General features: G+C 44.7%; 1 protein-coding gene across 1 annotated transcript in view; it reads left to right on the top strand.

Moving 5' to 3' along the window:
- The window catches only part of ACACA (acetyl-CoA carboxylase alpha), a 136,575-nt gene that overhangs the window by 32,554 nt on the left and 90,546 nt on the right, over positions 1-13,475 (top strand). The window contains exons 19-28 of the mRNA XM_009638321.2: positions 274-408; positions 1,325-1,471; positions 2,005-2,193; positions 2,770-2,870; positions 3,453-3,541; positions 4,943-5,067; positions 9,713-9,826; positions 11,371-11,484; positions 12,148-12,237; positions 12,716-12,834. Coding sequence (XP_009636616.1) covers positions 274-408; positions 1,325-1,471; positions 2,005-2,193; positions 2,770-2,870; positions 3,453-3,541; positions 4,943-5,067; positions 9,713-9,826; positions 11,371-11,484; positions 12,148-12,237; positions 12,716-12,834 — 1,223 coding nt within the window. The remainder of the gene's footprint in view (positions 1-273; positions 409-1,324; positions 1,472-2,004; positions 2,194-2,769; positions 2,871-3,452; positions 3,542-4,942; positions 5,068-9,712; positions 9,827-11,370; positions 11,485-12,147; positions 12,238-12,715; positions 12,835-13,475) is intronic.

The raw sequence follows: 13,475 nt of genomic DNA on the forward strand, positions 1-13,475 counted from the left end.
TGGGTTGAATGTGGGACCTTCCTGAGCTGGTCCAAGCAGTGTGGAACATGGGATGTTCCTGACGATAGCTTCCTGCTGCACTAATTTGTGGCCAGTTATTTTGTTCCACAATTCACTGTAGTGTGTGCTTTTAAGCCTTTGAGAAAGCCTGAACGCAAGAGATGCTCACGCAGGTTAGTTTGTCTGCGGTAGGACATTGGCTGCTGGCTCACAAAACTAGAATGATTTGAGGAATATGGAAGCTGAGTGTGTAACCTGTTTTCCTTGCTACAGGTGATGAAAATGGTGATGACGCTAACAGCAGGAGAATCAGGCTGCATCCATTATGTCAAACGTGCAGGGGCAGTCTTGGATCCAGGCTGTGTGATTGCCAAGCTCCAGTTGGATGCAGGTGAGAAGTTGCAGGAAGCGCAGGTGTTTGTTGTGTTTTGAATAGGGGAGTGATGTTCAAAGTGGTGCAAGGTGGTCCAGTATACTGAACCAATTTCAGATTTGTGCATTGCACTAGAATTGTCACTTTACCATTTATTTGTCTCGGATGAGGACTAGGGCTCGGATTATTGTCTCTTTCCTTGATTCACGCTAAGCATATGTACCATTCTTATTCTCTTCTTACCTCAGTGCTGTTGTGGGTATGTAGCTGTCTAGGATATTGGAGGTTGGCCAGATTTTTCTATCATCTGCTTTATTCCTGTGCAAGTCTATTTAACTTCTTTTTATCATGTATTCTTTAAGTGACCCTCTTTGGGTTATGGGAGTTGATATCCCAGCTCCAAGAGCGTTGGGCCCTGTGAAAGCAATTGTAGCAAACTGTAGCAAATTCATACAAATTCCGTACAGAAAAAAGAGCCTAGGACATGGATCATTTTTAGGGTGAAAGGCAAGGAGGTATATACATTTAGGAATGGTAGGCTGGGATGCACCTGGTGGCAGTGGAAGAGAATCTATTGTTCCTGTAGCAATAGCTGGTTGAAAATTGTGGGAGGTTGTCATGCAGGGAGTGCAAAGTGATTGTCAGCACCAAGCTGTTGACTTTTCCTTGTGTTCTTCTTTGGGATTTTTGGTCATCCTGGATCTGAACAATGAAATCAACTGTAATGTGTTTGGGAGAGAGGCTGGAAGCTTACTTTCTGGGTGTACACAACGTTAGAACTGTTGGAGATCCAGCTCATAACTTTTCTGTCTCTCAACCAAGTGCCTTTTCCACTCTGGGAATTCTTCCAAGTGAAATCTGAGCCTCCAGTTGAGGGTAACTGGATGTTACCACCATGGCTGATGCCATACAGGAGGGTTAGTGACACTGTGCTGTTCATTGTGTTTCCAGGCTGAATTGCACACGGGTACCTTGCCGCAAATCCAGAGCACAGCACTTCGGGGTGAGAAACTCCATCGCATCTTCCATTATGTCCTAGATAACCTGGTCAACGTGATGAACGGATACTGCCTGCCAGAGCCCTACTTCAGCAGCAAGGTACTGGTTACTTCTTGTTTCAGAGTGAGAGCAGAAATATTCTTTCAGTTCAAGGTAAGGCTGGCCAATTTGCATGGCACAGCCAGAGGACTGAGAGTCAGGGCAGTACTACCCTGCTAGTGCCAGCTTCATTTGGTTTACTTTCTTAGACTTCCTTGTAGTCAGTCTCACCAGAGAGTAAGATGGGAGAGTCCCATCTGTAGCACTAAAAACCAAGACAAAGACAAGGAGTTGAGCTTGATCTTTACTGCTTGTGCCTGCAGCCTTGTACGTGGGAGCTGCGTGCATAGCCAGCTGTGGTAGAAGTCCTAGAGGGAGGAGGAAAGAACATGGATGAATCTGAGTCAGCTGTTGGCGTAAGGTAGCACAGCAGCTTTGTCATCTACCCCAGTTCTCTCTTTTAGTCCCTGGACCAGCTGTGTGATAAAATAGTATTGAAGAAAGACCTCAGTGAAAAGCCTTTCCTTTTCTCCCTCCTTGCTGCTTATTCTTTTCCTCATGCTTGTCTTTACACTGACTTGTCTTCTCTCTAGGTGAAGGGCTGGGTTGAGCGACTAATGAAGACACTGAGAGATCCGTCTTTGCCTCTGCTGGAACTTCAGGACATCATGACCAGTGTTTCTGGACGGATCCCACCCAATGTAGAGAAGTCCATCAAGAAGGAGATGGCCCAATATGCCAGCAACATCACATCAGTCCTTTGCCAGTTTCCCAGCCAACAGGTAATCAGCTGCACTTAGAGAGAGGAATACAAATTGATATGAGTTGGGGCAGAGAGAGAGAGAAAGTTTGTTTAAATTATCTGGAGGTTAGTTGGACCTGAAAGGTGCATTTGAACGTGGGATCTTCCTGATGAACAATACTTACCTGTATCGCTTGAGGTTAAAGGTTTGCCTCCTTTACCTGTGCTGAAGAGTATATGTTCCCTGCTCAGTACAGCTTTAAACAGGCAGTTTAGAAGCAGTTTAATCATATCAGTGGCCTTGTGGACATTTATGTATTTGCTTTTTGCCTGGTACATGCTCTGCGATGCAATTCATCGTGTCAGTGTAACCTTAAAAAAGAGTGATTGCAACTAAGGGAGGCCTGGTCAGGTAATGAGATGTTGGAAGATGATTTCTCCAGCATATGATACTGTGCATTGATTTTTGTCTCATTGTCAGATCATTAACTTCCTTAGCAATGTAATGCTTTGGCCTTTGCCGGAGTCTGTCTGGAAGTTCTCAGCTTCTCTGGTGGTTGTTCAGCCAGATCATCCCATCCAGGACTGGGACTTTCATGTGATTGCTCTCTTTCAGATTGCCAATATCTTGGATAGCCATGCAGCCACCTTGAACCGCAAATCAGAGCGTGAGGTCTTCTTCATGAACACTCAGAGCATTGTGCAGCTTGTACAGAGGTGAGCCATTTTCAGGAGAGCCCGCTGACTCTCATTTGTTTGTTTGTTTTTGTTTTGCTGCTGCTTGAAAGACCTGAACCTGCTTGTCTTTATCCAAATGCTTTTATTACACTCAGAATCTAAGTCACTAGGAATAAGCCTGTATACTTCCCTGAGGGGGGTCAACAGTGAGGGGGCTGTGTGTGTGGCTCCTGGCTGCCTGTGTGAAGTGCACATACAGATCCTTCCTCTTTTTCCCCTTGCTATGTGAAAGAAAGATTTAACTTCTGACACTGATCACATCTTGGCCATTTCATCAAGCTGCTGGTGTGTGTTATGCCTTTCAGTGTCTAGAGTTTTGAGTATTTTTAGAAGAAAAAGCACATTTTGATGCAAAACATAAGCCATGCTACCCCACAACAGTAGTGGCAGGGGTTATGTATTCACAGAACAACTGGGGTTTTCAGAACCAGGTACACTTCTTTCTGTAAGGAAACAGGCTTATTCTGCCACTCATCTTGAGTGTTATTCACTTGCAGGTCTTCAGCAGCAGGGCCTTGCCAGTCTCACCAAATGCTAGGTTTGATTTGTTTGCTTCTGCAGGTACCGGAGTGGTATTCGGGGTCACATGAAAGCAGTGGTGATGGATCTGCTCCGTCAGTATCTGAAGGTGGAGACTCAGTTTCAGCATGGTGAGTGTCTAAGCATTTGATTTCGGAAAGAGCCACATTTGGTCCCACAAGGTCCACATGGACCCCCTTCAAGAAAGATTACTCTAACTTCATGGTGAGGCTAAGCTACACAGCTTTTCTTTTAAAGGTCTGCCGGTCAGATCCTGGTTTTTGTAGAGGAGCTTATGTCCGGTTTGAGTTTTTGTGGTAAGAGTGCTCATAATGCTTATGACAAGCAAATGACAAACTCCACCCCAAAGCTGTCTGTTCTGCTGGTCTTCCACTGTCGGTATATCCGTCATCTTTTACACCCTGTGTCATCTTACCCACAGTTTACATGTCATAATGACTCTGGTCTCTGCTCGGTGTAGGAATGTTCCTTTTCCCTGTAAATCTTCAAAAGAATAGCTCCTATGTGAGTTTATGATCCTCCAAGTGAGGACTTGTGTATGTCCTGGAGTAAAAAGACAGACTAACTGAATTACGAGTTTCTTTGTGTTGCCATTTCTAATGTGTTACTGAGCTTGCTAAGGCTCGCCAGTCCGCGTGGGCTCTGCTTGTTGGAGATCAGAGGTGAAGCAGTTCTCATTTGTGATCCCTCGCTGGCTGTCAGCAGTGGCTCACCACGGGAGAGTTCCCCCCCTCGGGGATTCCACATGTAGAAGCTTCATATTAGAAGCTTGATTTTTATTTCCTGATTTCAGAGTATCTGCAGAAAAATTAGAATCAGAAAAACTGTTTAAATCCACCACTCTATTTAGTTCTATCTTGCCTGTTTATTAAACTCTATAGTAAGAAAACCAAGTGCGGTAAAAAACCAAAACAAATTCACCTAGTTATTTGCACCCGCTGTAAAATACCAGGAAGCTGTTTGCTGTTCATAAGAGCAAACCTCAAACCTCAGCCTGAAACTGAGGATTGAAATAAATTTGTTGCACTGCTGTATCCAGGCACAAGATGGCAATGAAGCACTAGCTAATTTTGAGGCTCTGGCTCAGGTAGTTCAGATTCTGCTCTACTTTTCTTTTGTCCTGCTCCAGTACCTGCACCAGCCTCATGGTATTGCAGATTCATTTCCACTTCAATTTGCTGGTAGTAGAGGATGATGCAAGTCTTTTTGCTATTACTTTCTTTTGGTTGTCATTTGAATGAAAGATTGAGCTCCCCATTCCTCTCTTTGTATTGCTCACAAAGGAGGTATTTGGTATTGGAACTGTTTCACTAAGAGCAGGATGTTTAAATGAAAGTTTGCAGTTGATGGGCAGTGGTGGGAGGAATCCTTCCTTCTCAGAATTGATTGTGTGGACCGTGCAAAGTGGAGTCTCGAAACACATATGTAGAAAAATAAAGCCACATCTAGTAACTTGTATTCCTTGACACAGAGGTGTGGAGACTGGCAAAAATGTGCATTTCTGATTGCAGGTCATTATGACAAGTGTGTCTTTACTCTTCGGGAAGAGAATAAAAGTGATATGAATGCTGTATTGAACTACATCTTCTCGCATGCTCAGGTCACCAAGAAGAACCTGCTTGTTACAATGCTCATTGTAAGTTGTCTATTGGTGCTCTAGAAATTTGCCGCTTCTTGTAGTTGTATGTTTGATGCTTTGAAAGGTACTGAATTGACAGATGTCATCCTTAAAGACACGAGCCTTCTGGTTACAGAAGCAGTGGCAGCAGCGTGGACTTTCTTCATGTGTTCTTAGGGCACGTAAACCATGCATAAGAGGAGACCCAGAACATCATGTTCAGCTCAGTGCCTGTGCACCTTCTGGTCCATGACTGTCCTGCATTGATTGCCTATCAGAGTGCAATGAAAGCTAATTATGCAAGTGATTTGTGAGCATCTGTGGGGAGATAAGAATGCAGACTTAACTCTTACATCTGGAGGATGCTAGAGGCTAAAGCGCAGACACTGGGCTGTGACTTTATACTTGGTTTAGTTTGCTTCTTCATCTTCAGGGGTCTCAGAGAGGTCCTGGCTTTATATAGCTCGTGGTACTCAAGCTAGAGTTGCTTGGAAAGCAAAGCAATATGCTACCAGCACAAAAAGCAGATGATTTTTTTTTTTTTTAATAATTCTGTAATGGCAAAACTTTTATGCACCCTCGTTAGTAGTGAGGGTGACTTCCTGGTAGTCAGTGGAGGCCCTTGAGGGGTTTCACATGCTCTTCCTTGATGAGCCATAGTTTGGTCTTACAGATTTGGCAGTGGCTCTCTTAGCTTCTGGTTATAGTCGCAGAAAGTCTTATCTCGGGTCTGCAGTGGTGCGTTTGGACCGGCTGTACTCTGAGCTGCGTGGTGGAATCTGAGTAGGACTCAATATCTCAGCACAAAGCCGGTCACTCCAGATCAGGCCTCTGACCTCTGGGATGGTGTGCGGCTGTCCAGGGGGCTTGCAAAGGGATGGGGAGTCTCCTGGGGTCAGAATTCCTCTTGGATTCCCCCTAGAAACACAAATGAATCCTCATGCCAGGACCTACCGTCACCTTCTCATGTTCTTCTGGCTTGTTACTCCATGAAAAATCTCAGCTCTCATTAACTTCAGTCCCACTCTAATGGGTAGAACTCCCAGTAAATTACATTCCCAGGAAAAATAATTAAAAAACAGCAGTTGAGTCCTGTCTCTTTTTTTTCCCGTTTCCTAAAAAGCCTCAGAAAATCCGTGTTCCACATAATGCTTTGAAGCAGAATGAATGCCCATCTTCCTCAAGGCAGGATGAATTTAGTTACGATGTGATTTTCAACAGACTAGCAATAGGTATCCTGCTTTTTAAGAGGCTAATTACAATACTGTCTTCCCCCCCCTTCTTTTTTTGTTGTTGTTGGGGTTTTTTTTTTTTTGTTTTTAACAAACATAATGTGGTCAGTTACTGCCAAAAACATGTCTAAAGTAGCCATCCACAAAATAACTCTCAAAAGCACAAAAAGAGTCATAATTGTCCTAGGCTGAGGCTGGGTTTCTTAAATTCTAATTTGTAAGATATAAGGACCCTGGCATTCTTTCATTCTTTCTTTCTGGCTCTCCTTTTTTCCCCCTTTTTTTTTTTTTTTTTTTTTTTCTCCCCCCTCCTTTCCCTTTTTGGTGTGTGGTGTGATTGTAAGTAACGCTTGCCTTAAGAATCTCATTATTTGAACACGGAGCCATATTTCCTCTGAGAATTCTGGAGTAGCTTTGAGCCGGGGCTGTTCATTTCTCAAGTAATCATGCTGGCGTGATGGAGAGAGAAAATGGCAGCTGTTCGCAGCTCAGGCCTTCAATTTTCTTCAGAGTCCAGTCACTCAAGTGTGTAATTACACGGGGGTGCCGGGGAGGCGTTAGGCCTTGTCAAAGAGCTGGTTTGAGGCTTTGCTCGCTGCCTTTGCCAATCAGTGCAGGCAAAAGCCAGCGCGGCGCCAGCTACCTGCTTTATTTTGTTGTTGTCATCCTGATTATTTCTTGCTAAAATGGGACTGAAACTTTTTGTCTAGTTTTTCAACTCCGTGCAAGCCGTGTCTTGGACGCAGAGCCTTGCTGTGTCTTCACGTTGGCCGGCAGAACGTCCATCAGAGGGAGCGAGGGGCGTGCCGGGAGATAGGGAACGCAGAGAAACCTCAGAGAGTTTTCCTTTTTCCTTCCTGGGTAGTCATTCTTCCCACCACTGCCAGTTATTTCTACTCCAGTAAAGGCTGTCATCCCAGTTTGCTAGAACTTAAAGTGTACTGGAGAGACCATGCTGCATGTGGTGGAAGAGTGGTTGGGTATCCAGCCATCCGAGCACCATTGGTATGGCCTCTGCCGGCGTGGTGCCCGAGGCCTTGCAAACGGGCATCTGCCCTCACACCAACGCTGTGTCGCTGGGACTTCTCGAGTGGCTAACAGGGACTCAGGAGGGGCTACCTGCCGTTGGTCACAGTGTCCTCTATGGCACAGCTAGGGGTTGCCATCTGCTGAGTTACAGGTCACGCCGTTAACCAAGAGACCATCATTCCTCTTTCTTCCCACTCACATTACTCCTGTGTCTGAGGGACCCCGTGGCAATGTTTGGTGTGATCATGGTGAAGGCTGTGGCATTTTATGGGTTGCCAAGCTATTGATGTGGCATGCTTTAAGTTTGTCCTCCAAGGGCAATCGTCATGTCAAACACCTTGGTGCTTACGTCGCTGCTATTGCTGTATCCCTAGGAATCCATTATTAACAAGGGGCGCTGAGGATGGGTTTAGTTATAGTGTTATGCTGCCATCATTCACCTTTTTTAGCTAGCAGGCGTTTAAGGCAGGACGGGAACTACTTCATCCTTCATATATTTGTTGAAATATAGTGTCATTTGAAGTTGTATGTTCATTTTATGTACTTAACTGACTGTTGCATGCACATCCCAGCCTTAACTGGACAGGATCGCTTGTGGCATGGCAGATGTCCTGTGTCTTACTGGATTTTTGTTACCTTGAGCAGTAACATTACAACACCCAGGAATTTGTATTTCAAATACGATGAAGGCGGTTCTCCAATTATTCACTGTGAATTCACACAGTGACCTGGAGTGGATAAATGTACAGAACTTTCTCTGGGAACAATCGTTGCAATGTTTGCTGGCCCAAGACTGGTTAGTAGGGGACAACTGGTAAGAGTTAGTAGCTTAGATTTTTTTATTTTATTTTTTTTTTTTTAATAAGAGTGATTTGACTGTGGTCTCCCTGAGACATGTGCGCCATCATTCCTAGAGATGGCATCATGCTTGAGTGGGGACGGAGAGAAAGGGGTCAGGAGCAATGCGGGGGGAAAAGCTGTTTGGCTTTGGAATTGCATGTAGTATGCGCTGTTATTTGTTAGTCAGTGTATGGGACTTGTATTATTTGGTTTTTTTGTTTTTTCTTTGTTTTCCTTGGCAGGCTTATCAATCTAACCTGCTGCGCAGAGGTTTCCCTTTTTCCCTTTCTATTTCTTGGATCTTCAAAGGGCCTTTTCTGGACTGCATGCATTTAAAGTCTCTTAAAACTTTAAGGCACCAGCTTTCTTCCCTGTTGCAAATCCCTGTTTCATCTCACATTTTCTTCCTATGATTCATTTACCGAGAGAAAAGTTGTTAAGTGCTGCATAGAAGAAACACATTGGGTGCTCCTAGAGGGTTTCCAGCTTGGGGGGGTGGGAGGGAAGAGGCTCACAAGCCAGGGTGAGGAGTTGAAGACTGTGGGATTATTCATGGGAATTGAAACTTTTTGGAAGAAAGAATGCGTGAGAGTGCACCTCCTGTTCAGAAAACAAACCAGATTAAAGTCTTTGCTGTTTGCATTTTTTTTTGAATAGCTGAATCCAAAAGAGTTTTGAGACAGCATTGACACTGAAAACTGTGCTGTTCCGTTTTATTGTTTACTCCAGCCCATTTAGAGAGTAAAGTAAGCTGGTGAACTTCCTCAGAACCAGGATTCCCTGATTAGAATCATAGAATCACAGAATGGTTTGGGTTGGAAGGGACCCCTAGAGGTCACCCAGTCCAACCCCCCTGCAGGGAGCAGAAGTATTACAGAGTCAGTCCTGTACTGTGGCAGGAAACACAATAGCATTTATGGTTTTAGTTAGCTTTTCATAGCCTTGCTAGAGGAACGACAGGGTCTTTTTTTTTCAGGTGTTGCTGAAGCTGTGCAAAGCACGTGGGTGGTTTGTGGTCGTGGAGTTGTGGTTTTCTTTTTGGTTTTGAGGTGGTTTTTTTTTAAGGGGACTTCAGGAGGTTCTCCCGGCAGTTAAACTCTGTTTGGTCACCTTTCACAGTGCAAGTTTGCTGATCTTTGCATGCTACACAAGCCATTCTGTAACAATTAAATGCTCTTTGAATTTGCATTACTGCTGGGGAGACTTCTGGTACAAAGCTGAAACTGGGTCATGGGAAAATGTTTTACTTGATTCTTCTTGACAAGTCAGTATTTCTCATGTGTTTGGATGCCAAAACGCATGCTGCAAATAAGGAAATGGGTGATGGTGCCAGTCCCTTCTTTCCTCTGTGGCTTTATTTTTATGTGTAAAACTATAGAAAGCCTAATACTTGTACCCTTGTCAGCACAGAATTGCAGAGTCATTTAGATAGGGACCTCTAGAGGTGATGTGGTCCAGCATCTGAGTGCATGTGTGCCTGTGGTTTAGGTTTAAACTCCTTTTAGGAGGACAGAAGATGTTTTTCCTCTGTTCTAAACATTTTCAGTTTTCTTTATTTTTAGGACCAGCTATGTGGCCGTGACCCCACCTTGACAGATGAGCTGATTAATATTCTGACAGAGCTGACCCAGCTCAGCAAGACAACCAACGCTAAAGTGGCCCTGCGAGCACGGCAGGTAAGGGCAAGCCAAGCTGATCCCTGCTAGAGCAGACCGTGCCATTGCTGATCAGATCAATAGGGACTGCTCCCACTTGGAGCTGGCTCTTTGGGAAAGTCTGGATCTCTTGATGTTTATTTTGGATACTGTGTGAATGTGAAGAGTAGATTACTGTGAGCAGCATTTACAGTGAAGCTAATTAACCCATGATTAACCATTGTGACAACCTAACAACGACTGCGGTGGATTCCCAATCACCGTAAAATCTGAAGTTAAGGTTCCTTTGACCCTGCTCCTCCAAAAAGTTTTGTCTGGCTCAAATAGGAGTTAACTGAGAGTAGCCTGTGGTTTGTGCGATAGAGGAAGTCGAAATGTGTGGTCACTGTGGTTCCTTCTGGCTTTCTAATCCGTGAACCCGACGAGCACAGGCTGCCTGGACCGTGCCGGCAGCTGCCCAGTGAACAGCCAGGACATGCAATCCGGGTTCATCAGCTGCCTTACAATTGCAAATCAGTGTGAGCAGGGAACAGGGAGAGAAATTCACATAAGAACCAAATGTTCTTTGCAACTGCTAAGGAACTACTGCAAAGAGTGATGTTGGTCTTTTGCAGGCTTTCTTCTAGCTTTTGAGGTGAGTTTTGGCAATTTCTTTTTAACCTGAAGATAATTGGAAAAACTCTTGATACAGTCAACTCCAAGAGTCTAGCACAGATAATAATCTGAATGCCAGAAACCCACCTGGATATTATCCTCGTTAGCAGTTAGGCTGTAGCCAGGAAGGAGTGAGAGGGCATAATCGTTTCACGGTAATGCTAACCCTGTAGTCTGATCACTCCTCTCACTCCACAGTCCCTATCTCCATTCTAAAAGTCTTCAGCGGGAAAGCTGACACTTTGGGGATCTCTCCTTTTATTTCAGAGCTTGACTGTTGAAAATGAATGGGGCGTTTGAAGCTGCTCAGTGACCTTATGTTTCCTTCAGGATTGTGTTTGTGTCCTTGAACCATTCAGTTATTGAACCTCTCAGCAGCATGCTGGGGATGGTGCTGCAGTCCTTGTGTACGTCTTTATGTTGCTCTCTCACTTCATTTTCCCCTGCAAGCTGCTTCCCCTTCCTATCTCAGTGTCCTTCATGTTGGGCATTTAATACCTGGCAGCAGTGTCTCTTGCTTCCTCTGCTCGGAAGCTGTGAAAGGCGGTCTCCGATGCTGGCCTCCCCACAGCTGCCGCCTGCCAGATCTGCTTTCCAATTAACAGCCGGTCAGGCAATCCCCAGGACTAGCAGCTCTGCAGTGCTAAATCACATGCACTGATGGAACTTGATTGAAGCTGTTCCTTTTCTCCATGGGGAATTGCCAATAATACAAACCGAGCAGATACACAAATGAGGCTGGGGAGGGGAGGGAGTTTGCAGCATCACCCAGGTGCCACAGAATTCACAGGAGAAACCAGTCGCCTCTTCTGGGATGGAGCAGACTATTGCTGCCTTGGAGGTAGCAGCCTCCTGCCGATGGCCCAGCGTAGCTCCTTTCACTGACACTCCTTGTGTTTGCTGTTTGCCAGGTTCTCATTGCTTCCCATTTGCCATCCTACGAGCTGCGTCACAACCAGGTGGAGTCCATCTTCCTGTCCGCTATTGACATGTATGGGCACCAGTTCTGCATTGAGAACCTGCAGGTATCTACCAAACTTCTCTCCTTGTTTCCCTGCTTTCTTCTCACTGATCTTAGTATTTCTGTATTAAATCTCACCTCTAGTCCCAAGGCCCTTGGGGCTTTAAATTGTGTTGCTCCGGTTTCTGGCTTCCCCCTCATTTTTATTTTCATTCCTACGCTGATATCAGAATGACCTCGTTGCAGTCTACAACTTCCTCACGGGGGACAGCGGAAGAGGAGGTGCTGGTCTCTCTCTGGTGACCAGTGATAGGACATGGTGGGGAAATGGGATGAAGCTGTGTCAGAAGTTCAGGTTGGACATCAGGGAAAGGTTCTTCACTGAGAGTGTGGTCAGTCACTGGAACAGGCTCCTCAGGGAAGTGGTCGCAGTACCAAGCCTGTCAGAGTTCAGGGAGTGCCTGGACGACACTCTTGGTTGTGTGGTTTAATTTTAGGTAGTCCTGCGAGGAGCAGAGTTTTGGACGTGATGATCCTTCTGAGTCCCTTCCAACTTGAGATTTTCTGTGATTTAATATGAAAAGGTCATAATCCTTGATGAACAGCAGGAAAAGCATAGAAATTGGAATTAGTCAGGCTTGATTTGGGGGTTTTGCTTTTTTGCCTGACCCTGTTTGGAACATAGGCAATTCTCTCTTAAAACTCTGCTTGATGTGATCTCTTCTAGAAACTCATTTTGTCCGAGACATCCATCTTTGATGTGCTACCCAACTTTTTCTACCACAGTAACCAGGTGGTAAGAATGGCAGCTTTGGAGGTAAGTTTATTCCCGTTGAAAAAATAAATACTTTAAATGTTTCTGTGGGTTTTGTTTGGGGTTTTTTGGGTTTTTTTGAGCACTGTTACCCTGCAAGATTAAGCAAGCTGTAGGTTGTGTGGAATCTGGCATATTTGGAGTCTGGCATTTAACAGCATTAATATTCATAGCTGACTGAAATTTCAGATTCTTTGCTTGAAGAAGACTTAGGTGGTTGAAAGGATTGAAAGCGAAGCTGCTGTCAGCGAATGTGGTCAGCCTACCCTGTGTGCCTTGTGCTGATGGTTGTATCCTGCCAGACTGGCCTTCCTTGAAGAATAACTTTAAATTCTGGTTGAATTAGAGTTCTATCTAGATATTCACCTGCAGGTATCTGTTTGGGTTTTAGGATTTTGGAGTCTCTGGTGTATTATTTGTTGTCTTTCTCTCTTTCTGCTTCCTTAGCACACTTAAGCTGATCGAGTTTCTCTCTAACCAGGTGTACGTTCGAAGGGCGTATATTGCCTATGAGTTAAACAGCGTCCAGCATCGCCAGCTGAAGGATAACACTTGTGTGGTGGAGTTCCAGTTCATGCTACCTACCTCCCATCCGAACAGGTCAGATCATGTGTTCAGCTGCCTTTGGAATTGGGTGTTTAGGAGGGGCTACATCCTACCTTGGCAAAGAAAACTTGCGATAGAACTGGTGGAGAAAGGGAGAGTCCCAGTGCCTCAAATAAGCGCACATTATTTAAGATAAAACCCTACATTACCCAGCTCCTTCTCCTGAGTTATTTAAAACCTCGGGAGCTGTGGGTAGTAGTTTCTGCAGTTTGGATTCATTTAAATATGACACAGTTTTCACGTATTTTCCAATTTTTTAACTTCATCTTGTGTAGTTCAGTTCTAGCTGAATCCTGAGCCTTCCAAAAGATACAATCCCAGACAGAACAAGGAATTACTTGAAGTTTTAATAAAGAACAGTCAAACAGTCTCTGTCCCCTTCCTGCAGCGCTCCCCTGCCAGCCCTTTGTAACTGTTTGTGACTGGCTCTACTTTCAAACCTGGCTTTACTGGATAAGGTGAAATCTTTTCTAGCATGTGGTTTTTTGACTGGAAAGACCAAAATGCATGTATGAATGTATTTTATATAGAAATGCTGGAGTTGACATACTTTGGTTTTCAGTCAGTATTTTTCAGAATGTATTTCTCATGACTGCAACCAAATGCATCAACCATTCGCTGCCCTCTCTTATAGA

This window comes from Egretta garzetta, unplaced genomic scaffold, assembly GCF_000687185.1.
Source record: "Egretta garzetta isolate BGI_Z169 unplaced genomic scaffold, ASM68718v1 scaffold890, whole genome shotgun sequence".
Classification (NCBI taxonomy): domain Eukaryota; kingdom Metazoa; phylum Chordata; class Aves; order Pelecaniformes; family Ardeidae; genus Egretta; species Egretta garzetta.